The sequence below is a fragment of the Nuphar pumila genome, chromosome 2, assembly GCF_984573655.1.
Source record: "Nuphar pumila chromosome 2, dmNupPumi1.hap1.1, whole genome shotgun sequence".
Lineage (NCBI taxonomy): Eukaryota > Viridiplantae > Streptophyta > Magnoliopsida > Nymphaeales > Nymphaeaceae > Nuphar > Nuphar pumila.
The window spans coordinates 93,014,019-93,039,958 of record NC_143250.1 but is presented as its reverse complement, the minus strand read 5'-3'; the positions used below and the strand labels follow the sequence as shown (position 1 = coordinate 93,039,958).

At 38.6% G+C, this 25,940-nt stretch overlaps 1 protein-coding gene across 1 annotated transcript; it reads right to left on the bottom strand.

Annotated features, from left to right (window-relative positions):
• Positions 1 to 6,159: 6,159 nt before the first annotated feature.
• Positions 6,160 to 25,462, bottom strand: LOC149846139 (uncharacterized). The gene is made up of 3 exons (XM_089996202.1): positions 24,163 to 25,462; positions 17,257 to 18,265; positions 6,160 to 6,597 (listed from the first exon to the last, which is right to left on the bottom strand). The coding sequence occupies exons 1-3, from the start codon at positions 25,297 to 25,299 to the stop codon at positions 6,362 to 6,364; spliced, it is 2,382 nt and encodes a 793-aa protein (XP_089852328.1). The 5' UTR covers positions 25,300 to 25,462; the 3' UTR covers positions 6,160 to 6,361.
• Positions 25,463 to 25,940: the final 478 nt, after the last annotated feature.

The following is a 25,940-nucleotide window of genomic DNA, read 5'->3' as shown; positions in this document are numbered from 1 at the left end:
ATAATCTCCATTGTAAAAAGACTTGCCAAAAACACTTTAGCATTTCGAGGAGATAATGAGAAACTCTATGGTGAGAACAATGGACTATTTTTGCAAATGATAGAAATGGTTGTTGAATTTGATCCAGTAATGGAGGAGCATGTTCGACGTGCTCAAGCATGAGAAATTCAGTATACATACCTTGAACCCAAAATTCAAAATGAGTTAATTTTGACATTAGCCAACGAAGTGAGAAGTGCAATCATTGCGAAAGTTAAACATGCAAAATATTTTTCAGTAATTCTTGATTGTACTCCTGACGCAAGTCATGAAGAACAAATGTCTCTAGTACTATGATGTGTTGATGATTCGATAGACACACCAAAAATAGAAGAATATTGGATTGAATTTTTTAAGGTGGATGATACATCAGGACTTGGATTGTCAACTGAATTGAAAAATGTGCTAACTACACTTAGGCTTGATATTGATGATATAAGAGGGCAAGGGTATGACAACGACGCTAACATGAGTGGAAGACATAAAGGTGTCCAAAAAAGAATACTTGAAATGAATCCTGGAGCTTTCTACACTCCATGTGGTTGTCATAGTCTTAATTTGACGATTGTGGATATGGTGGAATGTTGTCCTAAAGCTAAATCATTCTTTGGAGTAGTGCAACGCATCTACACATTGTTTTCTTCTCCAAACGGACGATTTTTTTTTAAAGATATAGTATCTTGTCTGACTCTGAAGCCATTGTCACAAACACGGTGGGAAAGTCATGTTGAAAGTGTAAAAGCTATAAAAAATCAAACTACACAAATAAGAGATGCTTTGCTTGAATTGGCCGAAAAAAGTGAAGATTCCAAAACAAAGAGTGAGGCCGAGACCTTAGCAATTTTTTATTTGGAGAATTTTGAGTTCTTACTTGGATTGGTGATTTGGTACAAATTGTTATATGCAATTAATAATGTCAGTAAGTTTCTTCAGTTTGAAAGTATGGATATTGGCATTGCAGTCAACCTCTTACAAGGACTTATTGTATTTCTTGATGAGTATAGAGAATGTGGATTTTCCAGTGCCATGGATGAAGCTAAGAAACTAGCAAGTGACATAGGGTTTGAACCTAAATTTCGATAAAAACGCATAACCCGAAGAAAGAAACAATTTGATGAAAGTGGCAGTGAATTTGTAACACTATCAAGTGAAGAATCTTTTAGAGTAGAATATTTTCTGTTTATAATTGATCAAGCTCAATCTTCCCTTCAACTCCGGTTTGAACAATTTAAATAATATGAAGAGACTTTTGGATTTTTGTTAAACTTAGAGAAGTTGAAGATTGAAGCTGATCCCTTAAATAGCTTAAAGAAGTATTGTGAGAAGCTGGAGAAAATTTTAAGTCATGATGGACGTTCAAATATTGATGGTTATGATTTATATACAAAGTTGATGACCCTGATGTGTTATTTAACCACTGAAAGAACGACAATTGATGTACTACGTTATTTGGCAAAACTGAATGGTTTATTCCCGAATGCTTATATTGCTTATAAGATTTTACTAACAATACCAGTTACCGTTGTATCAACAGAAAGAAGTTTCTCAAAATTGAAGTTAATCAAGAATTATCTTAGATCAATTATGTCTCAAGACAGATTGAATGGATTCGCTATGTTGTCAATTGAGAAAGAAATGGTTGAACAACTTGATTATACTGATTTGATAAATATTTTTGCATCTAAAATAGCTAGACGAGTATTGTTTAGGTAGTTTATATAAATATTTTATAGATTTTTATTTAATATAATATAAATATTTGGAATATTATATTTGTTTAATGTGGATGCAAATTTTATTGTTATTTTGATTGTGCTGCCCCAGAACTCCTACTATTAATAGGGGACCATTTTTTCCCTCTACCTCGGGCCCCATAAAACACAGGTACGGCTCTGCTGAACTCCAACACTAGTCTTCTGAGCACAAGCCTTCCTTAGGGAAAACACTAATCTGGAAATGTTTTCACTGTGAAATCTGGAGCATTTTCTGAACATGATCGTCATAGTTCGTAACAGGCTGGAACCTAGTTGTCATGGACTGCTCTATTCCTAAAACACCAAATCTTCCAAACAATAATATGAAAAAATTGCCTCCAACAAGTAGTGAGCCAACTCCACCTACACTGATAATTAAACCACCTAATGAGGGAGCGAAAGATGGATCTCCTGAAATAAGCAACAAAGTAAACAAGTGGAATTCCCACCAAGCAACCACCCAGTATGAGATTCACAAGAGTCTGCAACAAAATGTAGGCCAAATTGGTTTTAGTAAACAGAGATGAACATTTCATACACGGAAGTAAGCTCACAACTTCACATAGCCCTTTCAGAAATAAAAAAATAAAAGCAACAAACAACTTTAAGTGTATACAAAAAATGGCCAGCATGAAAATGGGAGCTTTATAAAACCAAGCCATTCAACCATGAGAGAGTTATAAAGAACCCAAAAAGTAGTGATGCTGGTGGAAAGCCCTTTTCCAGAAAATAATAATAATATAAAACCCCACAAATTCATATAAGAATTCTCTCCAGCAACTAAAGCCAAAAAGAGGAAAACATTCTGTTCCTATAAACATTCATATGAACCTAAATAAGAAAATAGTAAATATCTATTACAAGAACCAGGAAGATAAAAAGAAAACATTTTGTTCTTGTTTACTTTCTGTCAACATTTCATTTCCCCTTTTTTTTCCACCGACTACAAGTTGTAGAGAGAGAGAGAGAGAGAGAGAGAGAGAATTCACCCCATGGCCATCTTCTTCTCATTCCAAGCACACGTATAGAGAGAGAAACCTGTTTTTGGGGAGAGAGAGAGAGAGAATTCACCCCATGGCCATCTTCTTCTCATTCCAAGCACACGTATAGAGAGAGAAACCTGTTTTTGGGTAATCTTCTTACTACAAGATCGAAAATAAGGCCGAGTCGGGCGTCCTCCAAGAGATGGAGATCGATCAAGAGAGATGTCACCATTGTTTTTTATTTTTTTCTTGCCTCCATACGCAAGTTGTACGTAGTTGTAGAGAGAGAGAGACGGGAAAGAAAAGGGAGACGGGAGGGGGAAACAGGGCAGGAGCTCCGTTAACTCCCTTTTTTCTTTCGTGGGGCCCAGCCAGGACGCGTGTTGAGTTCTGGCTGCGTTTGAGATTTACAATCTCACCCACCGTTTGATACGACCCCCTCTCGGAAATATGCAGGGGAAGAAACAGTAAATTATTAAAATAATATTTTAAAAATTAATTTTAAGTATTTTTTTTACATTTATTAAAAAATAACAGATTCAGGTTAGTATCGTGATACGTATCGGCCGATTCAGGCAGATACTGCAACATTTCTCTGGAGGACTTGTCAGCCATCATCAGAGTGCCACAAGCAGCCGTTTGGCATAAGCAGTCAATGAGATAGATGATTATTTAGATCAGCATCTTATGCATCAGCTTAATATTCAGTAATCTCTTGTTTTTGTTCATCAATTTAATCTAATTTTCGGTGTCATTTAATGTTTTCTGATCCTATAACAGACCCAAGTTAGACAACTAGTGTGGGATTCTATTTGGCATCCTTATGAAAACCAACAGTTGGAGTTTATGTATAAGTTGGGGGGTGGTTGTGAAGGCGCCGGATCAAACACTGCTGGGACACAGGTGTCCGTAGCTTGAGAAGCTGAGCCACGTAAGGCAGGGAAGTTGTGGAACCCCACCAGGAGTTTGCCTCATTTGGGGCTCTCACCATTACGGGTGTCAATGGGTTGGGTTTGGTTCTCATCTAGGTAGAACTAGACTTGGACATGATTTTCGGGTATGATATCGGGTTGGGACTCGGGTCTAATCGGGTTCACTATAAAAAATATACCCGAACCCGATAAAAACTACATGAACCAAACCGGTCCATGCCCGGTAAAACCTTATTTTTTTATCATTTTTACATTGAAAATTTATGGGTCTTAATCCGAACTCAGGTGGTGTTTGGGTCAGGTATAAAATTTCACAAACTATACCTGAGTCCATGTATTAATCGAACCATCGAGTCCGAACCTGAGTCTTCTTATTTATCACCATACCCAGACCCTACAGGGTTGTGGTTCGGGTCGAGTCTTGGTAAACGAGGCCCGTTGACACCCCTACTCACCAAGGAGCCTACTACATCGGCCTTAGGGAAACAGACACTTGACATCCCTCAACTTGGAATGCATTAAACCGACGCACCTAACCAGGTTTGTGGAGCCTTGTGGGCGGGTAAAAGGTTCTATACTTTTTGTACATAATATTCCAAGTATTTGAGAAATTATCCCCACTAAATTCACTTTTAAGCATAGTCATAAAATCTTGCAAAAATATCGTGAGAAATTACTCGAAAGTTAAAACTGGTATTTTTTTTGCAATATTTTCAATTTCTTGTGAGTTTTTCATCAAAAACATAAATATTACATTTTAAGTGCGATATTTATGTTTTTATCAGCTATTTATCTTGAAAAATTCATGTATTTTTATTTTAAATATTTTTAATTTATATTTTCTTATAAGATTATTTTTATTTTATTTTACCGAGATTTTGCCAAAAAAAATCAAACTCTTTTGTTTTTGGCTGCCAGTATTTTTGCCGTTTTTAACTTTTGTCACTATGCTTTTAAGTTGGCAAGAAAAAATGGGAAATAACAACACCACGTCACATTTCTCGCTTTGAAGATATTTTGAGATATTCGTTATATGCACCAATTAGACAACTCCATTGAATGGATTGCAAATAATTAAAAAAAAAAGTCATACTTTCACCCTATCGCTCTGACACCTGGCTATGCGAATGGGCTTAAGGCGTGTAAGTTTTTTCTTTTTTTTTAAAGGCTCTACCAGTTACACAACAATACCATTGGGTTTTGAACCTGCAACGTCCAAACACAACGTGATGTGCACTGGCTGCTTCTAACAGACAAGTGGAGCCCCTGTTGGTAAAGTTGAGCGACGCTTACCATGCAGCTCTGCCACTGATGACCATTCATCTCAACAATTTTTTAAATGGACACCACACTTATCTTAAGAAATGCCAAGATGGATGGCTGTCTAGCGGGTCGCTGGCCCACCATGCAACAATGCTGCATATAATAATAAGCCTAAGTTTGAAGACTTTGCAAGAAGTTCCATATTTGGATGTGTATTCTTTGTGGCAAAGTCCAAACCCACAAAAAATTATCCCGTGGGAATGAGGAAAGCACATCCGAACCTTAACAGTGGTTTCTCTGGCATTGGAAAAGAAAAAAGTAAGATACTTATGGCACGTTTGGAGGTAAGAAAAATGAAAGTAGGAAAGAAAAAATTGACTTTTCCAATCATTCCAAACACTAGAATTTTTTTGAAAGATTTTTTTTATATAAAAAGTATGATTTTTGATAAGAAAAATTCCTCCACCTAAAGGGAGGAAAACAACTTTTTTATCAAAAATTCTTTTTGATTAAAGCAATCATTCACTCACAATATATGTCATTCCATGTGCTGCCACAACAAGAGCTTGCTCCATCTTCATCTTCCTCCCACCCACCACCATCTTTCTCTGGCTGTTCGACCCCCCTCCCCACCCCTCTTATTTTTCTCACTTTTCATTCTGTTTTTCTCATACTACATAAACAAGTGAATTTTTCATTTAGAAAAGTTATCATATCAAAACTTTATTTGAGAATTTAAACGTGCCTTTTAGGGTAACAGGGAAAATACTAAGAAAAATGCAAGTGAAAAAGTAACAACTTTTCCATACATTCCAAACAATAAAAAAAATTGAATTTTATTTTGATCAGAAAAATTTCTCCATCTCAAGAGATGGAGAAAATTTTCCTATAAAAAAATTAAGTTTTGAGGGCAGACCTCAGTGCCCTCACCCTGATCAAAATATTCATTTTTTCAATCCAGTTTTCTCATGTCACACAAACAAGAGAAGATTTTTATTGAGGAAAAGTTCTCGTATCAAAACTTGTGGGCAAAATTCTCTCTAATGAGATTTTTTCCTGATCATCAATTAGCACAAAAGAAAAACCAATCAAACAGCCTCCTTGCATGTCAGCATTTCCTGGACATTACATACGTCCAACAAATGGAGAAAAACAAAAAGGATCTGAAACAATTCCCAATTAATCCAATGTACTAAAAAGAAACAAAATTATTATTGATTGGCGATCACAAAATAGTTGCCGGACCCAAAAATTCTAACCGACAGTAGTATGACAACGTCTACTATACAGCAGCAAGAAATTTGAATGCAAAATCAACGATGAAGCTAGTGGAACAAGCAGGTTGAGACCAATTGGCTTTCCTTAAAAACAAGCCAACAAAGAACTTAAGCTAATCTTTAGCCTTTAAAACTCTCTTCATAGTCTTCTGCACCACATCATCTACAAAAGTATTGAAGCATTTGGAACAGGATTCCTTCATCAAATTTCCCAATCTAAAACCATCTCCAGTGTGGCAACAACTTGGTGGTCGAACCAATGTAGTGTGACTACTTGAGCACTTGAACCCATAAGCTGCCAGAATAGCATGGGTCGATCTCCTCGCGATCTCCTTAAATTCACAACGCCCTGTATTGTGCCATCAAAGCAAATCATTAACCAGAATAATGACTATTATAGTAGATTCTTGAACACAATCATCATCCAAAGTGGTATATATGAACGGCTGGTATACTACAAACATACATCATTACAATTAGGATTTTAAACAGCTCAGCAGACTAGATAATTATGAACGAACCAAGTTTCAGAACTATTCAGGATCCTTCCAATTTCAAGGTTAAGGCTTAAGACTAAGTGAAGTAAACAGAATGAACCAGATGCTTAAGGGAGAAGGTCATGAAGAGCTTTCAACATATAAAACAGGAGATAAGCTCAACACTAATAATTTTGTTGATTGTGGCTTGAATGAGTTTATATTGGACTAGGACTCACATAAAGAAATCTCTTTTGAACTCTTGTAAAACTCTACCTTTGAGAATTATAAATAGAACGTGTGGCCTCTTTCAAAAAGGTGGAGAGGTACTTCTTGGCTTAAAAGATCGAGGAAAGAGAGAGTCTCTCTCTTTTGGTGCAAAAAGAGAGTGATTTTTGCTCTCTTGGGTGGTTCTCTGATACTTGAGGCTTCGCTTGGATTTTGAGAGAAGTGTGACAGAGAATGTAACTTCTTCTTGGTGACAGAGAGGAAGGTTTAGGCTGCACACATCAATTATCTTGGTAGGTCGAACGCCATGTGTGGTTGTTCATGTTTGTGATTTTATTTGTTCTCTCTTATATTATATGGATAAAGACTTTCGGTACTCTCTCCATGAATGTAGGCAATTTTTCCAAACCACGTAAAACCCTCTTATCTTGTGGTTATTTGCTTTTTTATTGTTTTTATTGTGATTGTCTGTGTTCCCTAATCACATCAAAATCAAATCTGACCAAGTGTGATCCTGGGCACGGGCCCCAAAATCACAACAAATTCAATCTACAGTATGTTTTTTATCAAACAAAGAATAAAGTTCTCGAAGCCAACCAATTAGAATTACCAAATAAAAAAGGTTAAAAAAAAATTGATTGAAGTTAATACCAATCCACAAGTCAATATATGGAAAAGGAGAAAATAAAAATAAAAGCAATATATGGAATTCACAAAAAATATAAAATGAACAATATTTGCAGCTGACAATAACCAATCACCAACTATATTTTAAAGAAAACAAAAGAAACCAGAAGATTCCAAACATTTTTAGAGATACAACTGTTAAAATATGTAATCTCTTTAGTATATGTAATCTCTTTAGCTTTTTTGTCTAGTTATGTATTCTAGTTAGGTTAGGTTAGAATCTAATTAGGTTAGGCTTTATTTTTATGTTTTTGACATTATTAGACCTCATTGCTTTTTTACCAAAGTCAAAAAGCACTTGTACAAAGAGAGTCGTTGGACTCCCAACGACTCCCTCTAGGTCTCCTCTTTGTGCATTATAAATATGGGGTTGTTTCCCCTTGTAATATATGTTTTTGTGAGGGTAATTCCCATTAAATAAGAAATATATTTTTTCTTCTTGTTTTGCATACCCTTTCTTGGGTATTTTGTATGAACCAGTGTTATTAAAAACGCGCCTCAAGGCGCAAAAAGCGCGCCTCGCCTCTAGGCGAGGGCCTTTTCGCCTTGAGGCGCACTTAAAAAGCCTAAAACCCTCAAGGCGTACGCCTTGAGGCGAGCCGCGCATTAGAAAATCGGATGGGCCCGGACCCGAGTTCGACCCGGACCCGTATGCTCGAAGGTTCGAGAGAACCTGTGTCTTTAAAAAACACATAGGCACCTCTCTCAAACCTTCTTTCCACTCCGTTCCCTCTCTCCACTCCGTCCCCTCTCGTCCCCCGCCACCGCCGGCCACCACCCGCCGCCGGTCATCGCCTCTTCCACCTTCTTCTTTCCTCTGCTGAGAAGGCGTCGACGACCCGCCGGCCACCACCGTCTTCTTTTCTTTGTTGCGAGGGCGCCAACGACTCACCGCCACCGCCGTCCATTCCGGCGACCTCTGTTTCTCTGTGTTTTCCGGTGACGTCGAAGTCTCCGCCGCCAAGTAAGCCATCTTCTTTACTTCTTCTCAATGAGGGGTCGACCGATAGGGGGCAGAGCCCCCTGTCGTCGGCAGGGGGTTACCCCCTCATCTGCTTTTCTCTCTTGGTCGATCGACAGGGGGCAGAGCCCCCTATCGTCGCCTCTCGTGGGCAGGGGGTTCCCCCCTCTGCTTTTCTCTCTTGGTCGACCGACAGGGGGCGGAGCCCCCTGCCGTCGCCAGGGGGCTACCCCCTGTCTTTCTATTGGGGTTGACCAACAGGGGGGGCGGTGCCCCCCTGTCGTCGCCTCTCGTCGGCAGGGCCCTGCCTTTCTTTTGGGATCGGGTGCCCCCTGTCGTCGCTTCTCGTGGGTAGGGAGTCCCCCCCCTGATTTTCTCTCTTGGTCGACCGCCAGGGGGGCAGAGCCCCCTGTCGTCACCAGGGGGCTACCCCCTGTCTTTCTATTGGGGTCGACCAAGAGGGGGGTGGTGCCCCCCTATCGTCGCCTCTCGTCGGCAGGGCCCTGCCTTTCTTTTGGGATCGACCGACAGGGGGGGTGATGCCCCCCTGTCGTCGCTTCTCGTGGGCAGGGGGTTCCCCCCCCCCCCTTTGCTTTTCTGTCTTGGTCGACCGACAGGGGGGGCAAAGCCCCCTGTCATCGCCAGGGGGTTACTCCTTGCCTTTCTATTGGGGTCGACCGACAGGGGGCCGGAGCCCCTTGTCGTCGCCAGGGGGGTTACCCCCTGCCTTTCTATTGGGGTCGACCGACAGGGTGGCGGTGCCCCCTGTCGTCGCTTCTCGTGGGCAGGGGGTCCCCCCTCCTCCCCCTCTGCTTTTCTCTCTTGGTCGACCGACAAGGGGGCGGAGCCCCCTGTCGTCGCCAGGAGGTTACCCCCTGCCTTTCTTATTGTTTTGCTTGCATTTTCCATCATTTTTCTTGTTACATTTTCTTGTTAAGTTTATTTTCAATCTCAGAAATTTTATTTCCTGCATTTAGATTAGAATTTAGTTGTGAATTTATTAATTATTGTTTTTAGATACATTAATACTTGTGAGACTAGTTCAAAAAAACTGCACTACATTAATACTTATATTGAAGTTTTAGTGTAATACAATATGCTGATTTTTAGATTTCTTTAAAAAACTGACTAAACATGACAAGTTTTGAATGTGGTTTATATTTTTTACATTTGTTTTCATGTAATGTGGTCAACAGAATGCATGATGTTAATATATATTTTGTTATATGTATTTTTGCAGTTGAACAATGAGAAAAGATATAGGATGGGATCACGGAGTTAAAGTTCCAAATCCCAAACTCGTAGGACATGTAATTTGCAATTACTGTCATAAAGAGAGTACAAGAGGCATCTATAGGCTAAAACATCTCTTAGCTGGCACAAAACATGGTGTAAGCATGTGCGAAGCTGTTCCACCTGACGTGAAAAGATTTTTTCAAAATCATCTAAAGGATCAGAGGCTAAAGAAAGAAGAGTTAGAACAAAACAAGTTGGATATCGGGAGAAGTGTTTATTTTGGATCATCAACCGGCGATAATGTGAATAAAGAAACTAGTGGATCGTGTAGTGATGTAAAAACAAGTATAGCTGGTCCTATGGACCTATTTGTGAACAAAGAAGCACGACAAACCACAATAAATACTGCTTTCAAAAGGGATGAAAGAAAAAATGTATGTCGTGTCATTGGTAATTTTTTTTATGCAAATGCATTATCATTTAATCTTTGCAACAGTTCGTATTTTGGTGCAATGGTAGAAGCTATTGCAAATTATGGGCGAGGGTTCAAACCGCCTTCTTATCATGAGATCAGAACGTGGATTTTGAAGGACGAGGTAGATTGTACTCATTAAATTTTGAAAGAGTTCAAAAAAGAATGGCCAAAGGTTGGTTGCAGTATTATGGCAGATGGTTGGACAAATGGAAAAGGAAGAAACTTAATTAATTTTCTTGTGAACAGCTCATCTGGGACAATATTTTTGAAGTTTGTTGACATCAGCGACATGGAAAAAACTGGTGCAAATTTGTGTAAGTTGTTTAAAGAAGTTGGTGAAAGTAATGATGTGCAATTCATTACAGATAATGCACCAAATTATGTGGCAGCTGAAAATATGTTAACAGAAGGAAAAACATGTTTTTGGACACCATGTGCAGCGCACTGCTTAGATCTTGTGTTAAAAGCAGAGTTACCAGTCGAGGAAGCGGGAGCGGGAAGCGATATGGGAAGCGGGAGCGGGAAGCGAGGCACTTTCAAAAATTTAGGAAGCGGGGAAGCGTGGGACCACTTAGAAGAAAATTCTGAACTAAACAACTTCAGTGTCAGCGCACATAAACTAATCATGCTCATTTCTTAAAATAATCCAGACAATATGTATCACACACAGCTTCGCAGTCACAATCTAAATTTCAAAACTATGAAACCAATCAGATTTCCTTTTTCAAATAGCATTAACACCCGTAATGAATACAGAGGAAAGCATCAAGCCTTAAAATTCAAGTTTAATCAAACTAAATCTCAAACAAACATGACAGTTGAAACTTGAAACACCACAGATTTAATTTAACCCAGGAAATCACAAATAGGTAGAAGCTTGATAAATCCAATCTAAAAAGAACTGCAGACTAGTTCTATTTATTCTTATCAAAATATGCCCATCAAATCAAATTTAACGAATCAGTACATGACTCAGCCAAGAGTCCAAGACTCAATGCATATAGCAAAATTTGTGAATCAGCCAATTTTTTTTTTGAGATAAAATAAAAAATGGCTACAATTATTAATAAAAATCTATTTCATATAGACAAATCGAACTATTTGTTGCAGTCAGGGCTGGGCTACAAAAATGGATAAAAATCTATTTCATATGGAATCAGGGTTGGGCTAGGACTGGGCTTTTAAAAATTAAAAAATAAATAACTGTTTCGGGACGCTACCGTAACAGTTATTTATATTTTTTTTTAAAAGCCCAGTCCTAGCCGGCTAGCCTAGCCCTGATTCCATATGAAATAGATTTTTATCCATTTTTGTAGCCCAGCCCAGTCCTACCCAGCCCTGACTGCAGCAAATAGTTCGATTTGTCCATATGAAATAGATTTTTATTAATAATTATAGCCATTTTTTATTTTATGTCAAAAAAAAATCAGGGACGCTGCCCCCGAACCAGTGTTGTGAGAGGCGTACGCCTCAGAGGCGAAGCGCAGGCTCAACGCCTCGCTTCGCCTCATCGCATTTACAACCTTGCTTGAGAGTCTCACGTAGAGAGGCGTACGCCTCAGTACAGGCGAAGCGCAGGCTCAACGCCTCGCTTCGCCTCATCGCATTTAACAACCTTGCCCCGAACCCCCGACTCTCACACAAAAAAAAATTTTTTTTGCTACACCCCTGTTTGCCCCCCCCCCCCACACACACACACATGAATCCCTACAACTTGCTACTCACGAAACAAACCATTCACAGAGGTATGAATATCACTATCACTTTGATGGATCAACAGTCTGAACACAAGAATGAATAGTGGACTGGATGAGACCTCGAGCGAATCGAAAGAGAGGTCGTCGGACGTCAGTGGAAGAGAGAGGAACATACCTGAATAGAGACATTGCCAACGTCGATCGAGGTCTTCGGATGTCAACAAAGGAGGAGGTCGCCAATCGTCAGAGGTAGCAGATCGGCGAAGGTAGCAGATCGTCGGAGGTCGCCGATCGTTGGAGGTCGCAGATCGTCGGAGGTCACTGGTCGTCGGTGGCCAAAAATGAGAGAGAGAGAGAGGAGTCGGGTGAAAAAGCAAAACCCTGAGCCTTCGTTCTTAAGTTTTCATGATTTTTTTTTAAATGTCTGTTTTGCCCTTATTCAGAATTTTTTTTAGTTTCTTGTTTTTCATGTGTCAATTTCGTTTTGAAAAAGGGTAAAATTGGTATTTCGTAAATGCGTCCCCATTTAAAGGGGGACGCGCTTCCCTTTAAAGGGGGACGCGCTTCTTCTTTTTTACGTGCGCTTCCCTGTGCGTTTCGGAAGCGCCGCGTTTCGTGCTTTCGAAGCGCGTCTCGGGGAAGCGTGCTTCCCCTTATGCATATGCGTTTCCGGTAACTCTGGTTAAAAGATATTGGAAAGATATCAATTTTTAAAGATACAGTGGAAAAGGCAAAAAAAATTACAAGATACATTTATAGTCATGCATGGATATTAAATTTAATGAGAAAATTCACAAAGAAGAAAGAACTTCTGCGTCCAGCCGTCACTCGTTTTGCCACAACATATCTTACACTTCATAGTATTGGATGTTATAAGAAAGAGTTAAAGTCGGTGTTCTTATCTTCAAATTTTAGAACATCTAATTACTATAAAAAATCTGATGCTAAGAACATTTCTTATATTGTTCTTAATGATCATAAGTTTTGGGCTGCCATATCATATGCAATTAAAGCTACACTACCTCTCGTGAAAGTGTTGCGACTCGTTGATGCAATATGGGATTTTTGTATGAGGCAATGGATAGAGCGATGGAAGAAATTGCTTCAAACCTTGACAATGTCAAAAGAAAATATAAATCTATTTGGGATATCATTAATAGACGATGGGACTTGCAACTTCATAAGCCTTTGCATGCAGCTGCAACTTCATAAGCCTATTATTTAAATCCACATTTTCATTATGCTGACAACTTCAACCCTGATGAAGAAGTTATGAGTGACTTTTATGATTGTGTTGAAAAATTAGTTTCTGATGCAAATATTCGGTAGAAAATTATAACACAAATCGATGCATTTAAAAAGGCAAAGGGCTTGTTTGGCAGAGAGACAACTGTTACAACAAGAAAATTTAAAAGTCCTGGTAAGTTTGCAATTATGTTGTCATTTGTCAATATTTTTTTATGTTTTTGTTAATTGTGACATTCTTAAATTTTTATCAATTTTTTTTTATTTTATTTGAATGCAACTGATTGATGGAGTTCATTTGGGCACGAAAATCCTGAGTTGATGAATTTTGCAATTCGAATTTTAAGTTTGACATGCAGTGCATCAGGCTGTGAGAGGAATTGGAGTACTTTCTCATTGGTTTGTGACTTTGTATTTTATTTTTGAAATACATTTTTATAAGTTTAATTATCTTATATTTGATTATCAATGATTTGAAATTATAGGTGTATACAAAACGAAGGAATAGACTTGAACAAGAGAAGATGAATGCATTGGTTTTTGTAATGTACAATATGAAATTAAGAGAGAGGAGGGCTACCAAAGACCCTATATGTCTAGATCATATAGACTCAAACAATGAGTGGATTGTGGAGAAGGAAGATCCAGTGTTGCCAAGTGATCCCAATTGGTTGGAGGATTCATGGTTGGATCCGAACTTCGACATAAATGCCATTGAGCATGTGCCTATTGAAAAAGTCACTTCACCTCATGTTTCACAAAGTGGTTCTAGGAAAGACATGTCTTCAAGAGATCGAGGTAAAGTTATATTCCTTTTACCTAGCTATGAATATAAATGTATTTTTTTAATTACATAACATAAATATTTAATACATGGTTTTTTATTGAAGGAAAAAGAAAAGCAAAAGAAGTAATTGAGGACGTGGATGAAGAAAGTGTAGATGATGAAGAGTCAGAGAATGAAGATGAAGAAGAACCTATTTATATGGATTCTTCAAATGATGATATTGAAGACTTAAATATTGATGATGACGAGACACAACAAGAGCCTAGGCCCTAATTCATATCATAGAGCTATTGGCCATTTATATGTTTTTTGGGACTTTCAGTTGTAATTGTGAATGTTAACACTCTCATTTTGAAGAATTCTGGACAAATACATTAACATTTTGTTGTTAATGTTAACATGCATTTTTTAATTATGACATGATGTTGTTAGTGCTAATATGCATTTTGTTGTTAATGTTAGTTTTTTATTGAATGAATGCTCATATTTATGCAATTAGATACTTATATTGATCAAGTTGTTGCATTAATATTACTTTTACATGTTAATCTCATATTTTTTTCGTATTTATTTGAGATTTTTTATTTCATGTTGGTTGGTGCTTCATCAATAAAGCATTTCTTATTTATTTATAATTTTAGATAATTTTTATAGTTTTTTTTAAGTTAAAAAAAAAATTTTGAGGCTTACGCCTCGCCTCAGATTTTGGTGGAGCGCCTCGCTACGCCTCAACGCTTTTCACAACACTGGTATGAACCTTTGTGGCTCTTGTGAGTGAATATTGTATACGAACCTTCGTGGTTCTTGTGAGAGATCTTTGGTGTGTATCATTTGAAGATTCGATTGTTGGTCTCATCTTCTTACAACAACAATGGTTCAGCACATGTTTCCCTTCCCTGAATCTGAACCACATCCGTTCTGAAGTTATATTTCTATTGATTCTTGGAAGCGCTTAAAGTGCAAACGGTTATTTTGCTTTGTGCCCATTTACAGTTCCTCTCCAAATTGTCCATAAAATAACATTAACAGTGACCCTTGCTTCACACAGGAAAAGAAAGCAAACACAAATGCAAATGAGTTCAATAATGCCCAATAGTCTCGTTCCTATCCCTCCATATGTTTATTAGATCTTGCCCGTTCCAAATTATTGTTCCCAACTAAAGAGTTGCTTCATTATTTACTGATTCAAAAACACTCATAGGGGTTACTCTGCAACCATGTGCTAAAGAGTTGCTTCATTATTTACTGATTCAAAAACACTCATAGGGGTTGCTTATATGATTCAAAAACACTCATAGGGGTCACCATCAGGAAACTGTATCTACCACCTACAAACAGTTGCTTATATGCACCTTATCACCAAGAATATGCCCGTGATAACTTTAGAAATATCATAGCAACTTGCAACTCCGATATGGTCGCAGTATTTCTCCCCATGAATGCAGATAACTTCCTTCTTTTCCAAGATAACGTCCCATGGCATGGCTTGTTGAACACAAGTGATCCTGTAATTCACTTCCTCAAACATCTCTTTGATCTGGGGATGCATGCCACACAACTGTTGCAAACATTTCAAGCTATGCTTTATAGAAAGAATTGCAAATAGTTGAACATATGGCGGCCAACAACTTCCCTAAAGTCAACTAGGCCAATTCCCCACAAATATGAATGTTTCCCGGAATTCCATGAGTCAGAGACAACAGGCAGTGCAACCATTCCTTTGATATAACAAAGCAATCAAGTAACTGATAAACCTAGCAGCAATTTAAAGTCCCACAAAGGTCACACATACTCCACACTGTACCCATTGTAGGGAGGGCACAATCTTTTACTACCATGCTCTTAATGAAGTGAACTCTGCTTCAATCCTGTGTGAGTGGATATTCCCGCAGGTCAGAAGGTGACAGGGGAAGGAGGGGAAGGAGAGGGACACTGGGCGGTATCTTTCCCTTAGAGGTTTCTCTATTTAAATTACCTTGTCCGTCACTTGCTATGTCCAATAGATTCTCTAAGCTATTATAATTACCTCATCCGTCACTTGCTATGTCCAATAGATTCTCTAAACTATTACAGGACAACCGCCACAGTTTCTATGGTTAAAACTTATCTGCAGCTCTTAATTTTCTAAAGAGGCATGTATCAAAGAACACCATGCATACGATACTAGCCTTGTCTCCTATTCAAAACCTCTGATAGCCCAAGGGTTATCTTATTTTGGGGGGAAACAGACTGACAAAGGTCACTCAACATGAACGGAGATACAATTTGTTTTGGCTAATGCATCTTCCTTTGTCTGGCTGAAAAGCTCCCTCTTCTTTCACCAATGAGGCTAAATCACATTTAGAAACATTCAGAGAAATTTGCTCGAGCATCCCCTCTTGTCCCCAGCTAACTGCACACTTTGAAAAAACTCTAGGAAGATAAACCTGCATTTTCAGATTCCGTAATTTTCTTGTATGTCATTCGAAGCAAAAGAGGAAACTCGATGGTAGATGATTACCAGGTTTACCTTCGCTGACAATGTTGAATGCCCTTCTACAGCAAGATTTGGTTCATTTGTGGCAGTAGTTTAGGAACTATAACAGACACATGGGAAGTCTTTCATAATAGGACATAGAATGCAGGAAGGTTCCACGGCAAGAGTGAAGAAATATGGGTCAGAAATATTACATTTGAAAAACACGAAGAACTTAACGCCAACACCAGAAACCCATACAAATGAAATGATTCCATAAGAATAATGGCATTCCGATAAACAGTTCAAATGAAAAAAAAAACTCTTTCCATATGAATAATGGTATCCAATAAACAGTTCATATGAAACTCTCTCTCTCTCTCTGTGTGTGTGTGTGTGTGTGCACGTGTGTGTAGGGCATGAGGATGTTAAATGACAAATTAATTAGATGTACTTTGAAAATGAACAATGTATTTTAACAATTTTTCTATAATTCCATAGTATTACTAAGAATTAATGCATCAAATAATTGTCATCTGAGAATCTGTTAGGGTTAGATATTTGATGTGAACTTGTATATGTCCACATATGGACATAGGAGTGGACATAGGAGTCTCTCTCTCTCTCTCTCTCTCTCTCTCTCTCTCTCTCTCTCTCTCTCTCTCTCTCTCTCTCTCACACACACACACACACACACACACACACACACACACATCATTTAAAAGAAAATGAGCAAAGTTGACTAAGGTGAAACTAATTACCTATATAAGCCTCTCTGGTAAAGGATTTTAGACGATGTTTAACCAAAGAACACACTTGTTCTTTTGCATCATGCACTTGTGAACTGTTTCTCTCGTCATTTGTCCCAATGCTAGGCCCTTTTTCCAGACCTTGTGTTTCCTTGGCACATACTGCATGGGAAAGAACTACTTCTTTAAGCTTATTGCTGGGCACACTTCCACCATCAGCATTGTTAGTGGTGGAAGTAATTGGGCCCCATCTCTCAAGACTCCTCAAACTCGGATTTTCACTAGAAAAGAAATCTGTTTGTTGCAACTGCCATGAGGAACTTTCTCCAAAGTTATCTGCTAGACTGAAACAGCCATGTCTGCCACCATCATTATCAAGATAATCACAAGACCTGTTATGTTCCAATTCCCCAAAATGTTCCAGTTCTCCACCATCTTGCTCAACTTCAGATTTGATTACATCACTTTCAACACTAGAATTTAGATCAATCAAATCAGGAGCTTGATTCATCCTATTACTGGTAAGCAATGTGTGTATCTGATGTCGTAACCTGCGCCTACCCATGACAGTTGAAGCACCTATCCCTGATACATGTGACCTAATCCCAGAATCTCCGCAAAAAGGAAACTGAAGAGATAAATCACTTCTTCGACAGGAAGGTTGATCTGTTGGCGTTCTTAAATGTTCAGAACTAGGGTTGCAAGGCACACAAGTACCTGAACCATCACCGCCAGCAGAGTCCTCAGAACATAAACCACTATCAGCAAACTGACCTGGTGCAGGATCTTGCTCTGCCTGCAAGTTTGATGATCCTGGATCAGAAGCCTTACAACCTTCACAGTACCAATTGCCTTCAGGAACTTCCCATCCAAGACCAACACAGTAAGTGTGAGCAGAGGAATCACAAATATCACATAGCAGCATAAGGTTATCGTCACTCCCCTGGTGACATTCCATACAAACTGTGTTGGCATAAGGATCAGTGTAGCTTCTCAACTCTTCTTCAGAAGGTTGGTAAACCTGTACAAGGTCAACAAAATTATAGAGAGCAGAAATTTAACTTCAAAATGCAGCACAAAAAAGTTAATCCCTACTGAAAAAAAGCACACACTGAAGGCCTGTTGGCATGTCACAGAAAAAACTCTCTTTTCAGTGGGACCCACATCAGAAAGATGTGGTACATGTAAACGGAGGAAGTTTCTTCTGAGCAGAAAATTCCCCACCCACCAACATGTTTCCACACTTCACCCTCGTTTACAGCGGAAACAAAGTCCGACGGGGGGTTTCCGCTGTAACACTCTCCATGCTATTTAATGCACAGAGAGGGTTACCGTGACACACAAACGCCCCTTAAATTACCAGGACCTTTTGGAAATGAAAAGCATTGCTATTCCTGTACCCACCTCCATCTTGCCATCATAAAGTGAGAAGGAGAATACAGAAATTACCTAGATGCACTTTTTTATGGTAGCTTTTTTTTTCCGTCAGGAAAAACCTTTTTTTTTTGGATAATCCAAGGAAAAAAAAACCCATCACCGATTGCACATTGGCTGGCCTCTAGTTGGTAAAACCCTTGAGATCCCCCTGCCCCACCCGGTAGTACACCCAGCTTCGACCTTGTGGCAAGGGACACCACCTGTGGGTTTCGAACTTGTCATGTCCTGTCAACTTGGTGACATTCACAAGTCACAACTACCAGATGAGTGGAGCCCTTGTGGTTCCTGCCAAGTAAAACTTGGGAAAGCTAAATGTTAAAAATAAAGGGGAAAATGCAAAAGGATGAAAATTTGTCATATATTGCCACCACATTCCTTATAAATTGTTTCCCGGCAAAGTTTTCATTGAGGCCTTTTTTTAAAGTTATTTTTCTCCAAAAAAATCTTAGAAAAAACTCAGATCTTTAAAAAAATAAAAAAAGAAAGATACAAAGATAAGAAATAATAATTCTTAGCAGTATTTTTTATGAAAACATAAAAAACAGTTACAAAATTTTTTAAAATAAAATAAACAACAAAAGGAAAACATATACTTGAAATAAAACAAGATTTTTTTTTAAATATTATGTTATTAGCATGATATTTAACATATAACAAATATCTTGAAAGTATCTTGATATTTTGCTATTAATATCAGCTGAAGTGATTTTCTCACTCATATAGTGATATTTTCAAAATATTGGTGATATTTGTGGCTATGAAATAAACTCACTATATCACGAGAATAGCATGATACAAACACTTTTGCCCATAAAATTATGATGAATTGAAATAAATGATATAGCAAAACATTATTGTGAAATATCGCTTTCATCCAATAAATTCACAAGTTATCATAATCTCACAGCAAATTCAAGCTAGCAAAGATTTGTTGGACTAAAAATGTCATATCAGACTGACTGCAGGTTTGTCCATCACAAAGAACCATTATTTACTTTGTTAATTGAGAATGATGAACTTATTTGATTATGAGAAGGTTGGTCCAAAGGTTGGCGTATGGAGCTACTTTGACCCCCTCTTTTAGATGTTTGGAAACGGCATCCCTCCTAAATGTGTTCTTATTAAAGAGGTGTGGAAGTTCCTCTTCAGATTTTTCAGATGAACAATATACTGATCATAGGACTTCCTGCCTGTTCCCAGATCATTAAAGACAATGATCGGCTCATTGTGCATGACAGGAAGAAAATATTAGTTACACATAACCTATAATCCCTTGGGCCTGCATGCCTCTAATCAACAAAATTGTTCATAAACTTTAAACGTATACCAGTGCTTAGCAGCGTGAAAGCTCAAGATGTCATCTCACCAGCATACAGTACATTGTCTTCTCTCTTGGTCCAGATAAAATCTGAACCCTTTGCTTATTGTTAGAGAGCAGATGCAGCCTTAAAGTAGTTAGAATAAGGCTGATAGTTGACCCTCTTACTGCAAAAGAGGTTGATCCACTTGCTCAAGCATCTTTACAAATTGCCTACGGGATTTCCAAGTTTTTTTCCATATTTCCTCCCATATAGTACACAGTAGCATGATGTTTTTCATTTCCCATCCACACTTTACATTTCATGCATGCCAGACTTGACCTCACACCAAAATCCACACAGCTCATAAGGAAACAAAAGAAAACAAAAAAGACAAAACTTCACAACATTTAAGATGAGCATATTGTTGCGGAGAACCAGAACAGATGAAATCTTCCATTCCATTCCTCAAAGATTTTCTCTGACCATGCAAAAACCAAAATTTTGAAAAAAAAAATTTAAAAAGATGATCCAGCTAGATGTTGTGCAGACTGTGTAATGAAGTATGAGGAAAAACAAATACAAAGTGCACAAGCACTATTACAAGTCCAACAAAGAACAATACAAAAGCAGTAAGGCACTACACAAGCACAAAGTACATATACAAGACTTCAAAGAGTCAAAACAATAACATAAGAGCATAAAAAATATAATCTTTATTGAGTAGAATGCTTAGGAAGAGCATTAACAACAAATGAGGGGGAGATCCCCTTTATATATACATGGAGAGGCTCAAAGAGCCGTTGGGAGCATCCCAACAGCTATAAATATAGCCACTGGGGAGCTCCCAACGGCTCTTAGGGCTTTGAAAAAAATGCCCTTAGCCAATAACAAAATTACAATAAAAATAAAAGAAAAAGAATAAAAAGACTGATGTGCTCCTAATGGGCACATCCTATTACAAAAGATGAAAATACCCTTGGAAGGTATTACCTATTTCAACATTATAAATAATATATATATATACAACTTAACAGACTGGACTTGCACATGAGTTACAAAAATGGTGATCCACAGACCAGTACAAGCTCAAACACTAGAACGTTTGTCTCACAAAAAATTTAGGTAGAGATGAATCCCCTAATACAGCTTCAGACTCTAGTGCAGAAAAGCAAGGTATTTTTATCCAGCTTTGCAGCTCTAAGCTAACATCAACTCCTGACTAGCAGTTAAAACTAGGAGCTGACAAGCTAGATCAAGTTTGAACCTAATGCATGTTAAAATGTAACTCTTCATATATATACATATATACTATGTATATATGTACATATCTCTCTCTCTATATATATATAAATATATATATTGATATATCATTGTAAAAAATGAGTGTAGCTGAGATGCGGATGCTTAGATGGATGTGTGGAAATACAATAAAAGATAAGATTCGGAACGAAGAGATACGTAAGAAGGTAGGTGTTGCACCCATTGAAAATAAGATGCGAGAGAATCGTTTACGGTGGTTTGGACATATTCGGCGAAGGCCTAATGATGCTCCAGTTAGAAGGTTGGAGAAATGGGAAAATATATTAGTTAAAAGAGGTCGGGGTAGGCCTAGGAAGACTTGGATGGAGATGATAGGAAAGGATATGAATGCTTTGAACCTCACCGAGGACATGGCGTTGGATAGAAATGATTGGAGGAAAATGATTCATGTGGAAGACCCAAAATGAATTTCTTTTTTGGTTCATATCGCTGACCCCAATTGTTTTGGGATGAAGGCGTAGTTGTTGTTGTTGTTGTACCTTTTACACATATTTCAATTGAAATATGGTTGTATTTTTACATTTCTTTTTCTTTTCTTTTTTTCCTTTATTTCTTTTTTTTATTTTGTCTTTTTGTATCTACCTTGGGGGGCCCAATGTAGTCGTTGGGCCCCTCCAACGGTCACAAATGTGACCGTTCGAGGGGCTCCAACGACCACATTGGAGCCCCTCCAAGTGGCTCCTCTTTTGTTATAAATAGGGGACTTCCCCTTGTATTTATCATATACTTGAGGGAGCTTTAGCTCCATTGTAAAAGGGTTTTTACTCTATTTTTCATAATAAAGAAATATTCTTTTAGCCTTTTAGCTTAACCCCTTTGTGGGTTTATGGGTTTAGCACTTTATGTGCTTTTGGTTGCCCCTTAGTGGGTTTGTGTATTTGCACCTTAAGTGTGCATTTATGGGTTCATTATCAAACCCTTTGTTTTCTTACAATGCAAACCAACCAAGATCAGATTCAGATCCTAATCTATGTCACACAGGCTCTTCAAAAGAGTCGAAGCACCCATGTCAACACAGTGCGACATGGACGTGAGTGCAGCACCCAACACAGCTGGGTGCGGGTCAACAGGTACTAGGTGTGGTCAACCGGCACCTGACCATTTCAGTTCAATTTTGGAAATTTTAGACTCATTCAACTCTGAGTAAGTACAAAATTGTCCATGTTAATTTTTTTTTTAAAAATTATCAAATATAGTTATATACTAGTAACTATATAACATTAAAATTGTTTTTAGTTCATTTGTATAATTGTAAATGCATTTTAGGGAATATACGCACATAAACACCCCCATTGGCATCCGCACCGATGTGACATAGACCCTAATCTGGTTCAGATATAATTGCAAGTACGGCAATCTGAACGAGATAAAAAAAATTTACATCTATGCATCACACATGCTTTACAAAAGATTTATGATAGTTCTGTGATAACCAATTTGTTAGCCCTAATATCAACACATGTGTGCCAGTGTGCATGTTCTTGTGTGTGATCACATACAATGTGTTCCACATCCAACCATTATAACTTTAACTTCCAGTCAGAACTTACTGGAACAGAATCGCACGATCAACTTTTTCGTAGAATTCCAATTAGATCTAAGATCAAATCCAATGCCCTTAGCAGAAACAACTTCGGTCAAGTCAACAAGTTGCAAAAAATGATACAATCCATCAGGAAAGTCAGGTCAGATCTAGGTGGAGAATGTGTTTGTGTCAAACTGAGCCAAGTCTAACGGCATATTTGTTTCATGGCATAGAAAAGGGAGTCGCACACCACTTTCATGCGAAAGAAACCTTTCACATGAAATCAGGCATGAAACAAACGCAAAGTAACAGGTCCAGATATCCCTGCATTCTGAAACACATATAACCCAAAGAATAACTCGAGCCTAACTCAACTTTCGCTATAGCAGTTATTGATTGAGAGTTCAAAAACAATATTATATTCTAGAAACTACAGAGAGTCCTTAACAGTTGTAGGAAATATCCCCCTTGTTTCCCAAGAAGAATCATTTGATTAAATAGTTTCCCCCAGCTCCTTGTTCTCTGAGGAACCCCTCTTCTTCAATTGGTCTTTTTTCACAAGAAGCAGACATGAAAAAACAAATCAAGTGTTGCGCTAAGATTTCAAATAGCTATCCTGAATTCAAATTGATTATGTTTTGCTGCTTCCTTGGAGAAACAAGTTCAAACAATCCCAAATACGATACATATTCTGGAAATTTCAGAGAGACCTTAAAGTTTGTAAGATTCAACTAAGGAACTGGGAACCATCATCGATGATGGCCCAATTTTGGAGTAAACTACCCGAAAGATCCTATACTTGGGAAATTATGAGAGGGCTTATGCTTTTCTCATATTCCAGTGATATCCCGATCATATGCTCAATATATTTATTTTTGGGATTAAATAGCTTAAGATACAATCTTTAGGCAACAGATCTGTTTAAACCAGGAAGAAATACATTGCATTAAGGTTATCTGGATCTCTGCGCTCAGATGAAACTGGTGTCAAAAATTACTTTTCAAAAGATAATTGCATTTCCATTTAAGATTGATATCACAAGGATACATGACTTTCTACCGTTGCCAGAGTTTCCCGAGTATTAGCCTGGCCTTTTTTTTTTTTGGCCCGGCCTACCAGTAATCATCTGGTCTTCTAAATTGTTTGTATTGTAAACAATGCACTTCCATTTTTCTTTTCGAAAAATAAATTCTGCACCCTTGTCATTTCGAACCAGAAAAACATAATCCTACAATTAGTAAAATGGGCAAGCACGAAAGCATGAAAACGTAAAAGAGCACGGCAACGCGGCCAAGAAAATCTGAAAAACAGGCACAAGGAGGAAAAGGCAGCTACCTGATTCCTGCGTGGAACTGTAATTGATGCATTCCTTAGGCAATTCCCTGATTTTGATGATTTATCAATAGATACAAATCGCTGTTTGCACATAGGACACCGTGATTCCACCTTCGACCACTCCATGATACAAGCAAAACAAAAAAAATGATCACAACAATTCAGCCTACCGCTAATCGTACCCTTCTGCTCCTCCGATAGACAAATCCCACACACCTGCTTACACAGACTCGCAACTTTCTCCTTGCCTTTGTTCTCATTTCCATCAGCGTTCTCAGCCAGCTTCAGCCTCATGTCTTTCTGTGGTTGACGACCTGAATTACGTGCACCTTGAGACCTCCTCAATCCAGACGAGTTTCTCGAGCGAGTTGCTAAAACCCTGCCGACTGGAACCCTTAGCAGATCAATTTCGTCATCAGACACTATAAAGTCCGAATCCGAGTCGGAATCCGATAGAGCCTCTGGCTTCCTAGTCCGTCTCGATCGCTTCTTGCTGCTTTTAGGCTTCAATCCTGTCTTCTTCCTACCCATCCTCTCTTCATCCACCAGAAAATCATCATCCTCCGATCGCTTCTTGCTGCTTTTAGGCTTCAATCTTGTCTTCTTCCTACCTATCCTCTCTTCATCTACCAAAAAATCATCATCCTCCGACTCGATCCTTCTCCTACCACGCCCCGCCCTCTTCTTCACAACCCTGAACTTCCGTACCGTTTTCCGATGCACGGAACCGTCGTTCCTTCTAGACTTCTTCTTCCTCCTGACTTTCTTTACCTTCTTCTTGACCGCAGTCTTCTTCACAACCACCGACTCCTCATCATCCTCGGTGTTATACTCCGATCCAGGATCAAATTCTCCATCCTCCTCCACATCGTTCGAAACCCTGCCTCTCCTTCGTGCCCTCTTGATTCCAAGCAGCGACGGTTTCCGCCTAGGCTTCTTCCGCCTGGTTTTCGCAACCGACTTGTCGGAACAGATCAATCCACCATCATAATGGTGCTCTTCATACACATCTTCATCATAATCTTCCTCCTCCTCCTCTTCTTCGTCATCCACGACGAAATCCTCATCAGAATCGTCCGAGCAATCGATTCTCCTCCGCTTCCTCCCTTCTCTCACCGAGCTCTTGGCCCAACTCATCCCTTACGGAGAAATCGTCCCCTCTGATTTCGATAACTTGCAGAAGAAGCAAAGAGCGCGCGCGCGTGCGGAGAGAGATAAGGAGAAGAAGAAGAAGAAGAGAAAGGAGGAGGCAGGGGGTCGGTGGCAGCAGGGGGTCGGTGGCAGGGGAGGGTGGGCGATTAAGAACTCCAAACGGATAGCGCCCACAAGAAAGAATTGGGAGCGTATACCCTCCCTTTCAAACTACTAAAACACCCCTCAGATTTTAGAATAACGAATAGGTAGCCTAATCCCTGTTCTCTTCCTCAAACGAATGTTGGTAGTATCGGTATCGGCCCTGAATCGTTGGGCCACCGATTCATATGAATCGGCCAATGCCGAATACTCAAGTAAATCGTTTTGTATAGGCTTAAAAATAATAAAAATTATAACGTGTCAATCATAACGTAACACGTGTTAAATTTATTAAAATAATTTTAAAAAAAATATTTTCTGTATTTTTTTATAATTATTAAAAAATAACCGATTCAGGCCTGCAACGTATCAAATATTTGCCGATACAGGCCACACTGTTACTGATAACATTGCTCAAATCACACCCAAGGAAACCTTTCTTTTGAAAAGACCATTTTAGAAGGAAAGTGCTTACCCATGAGCAT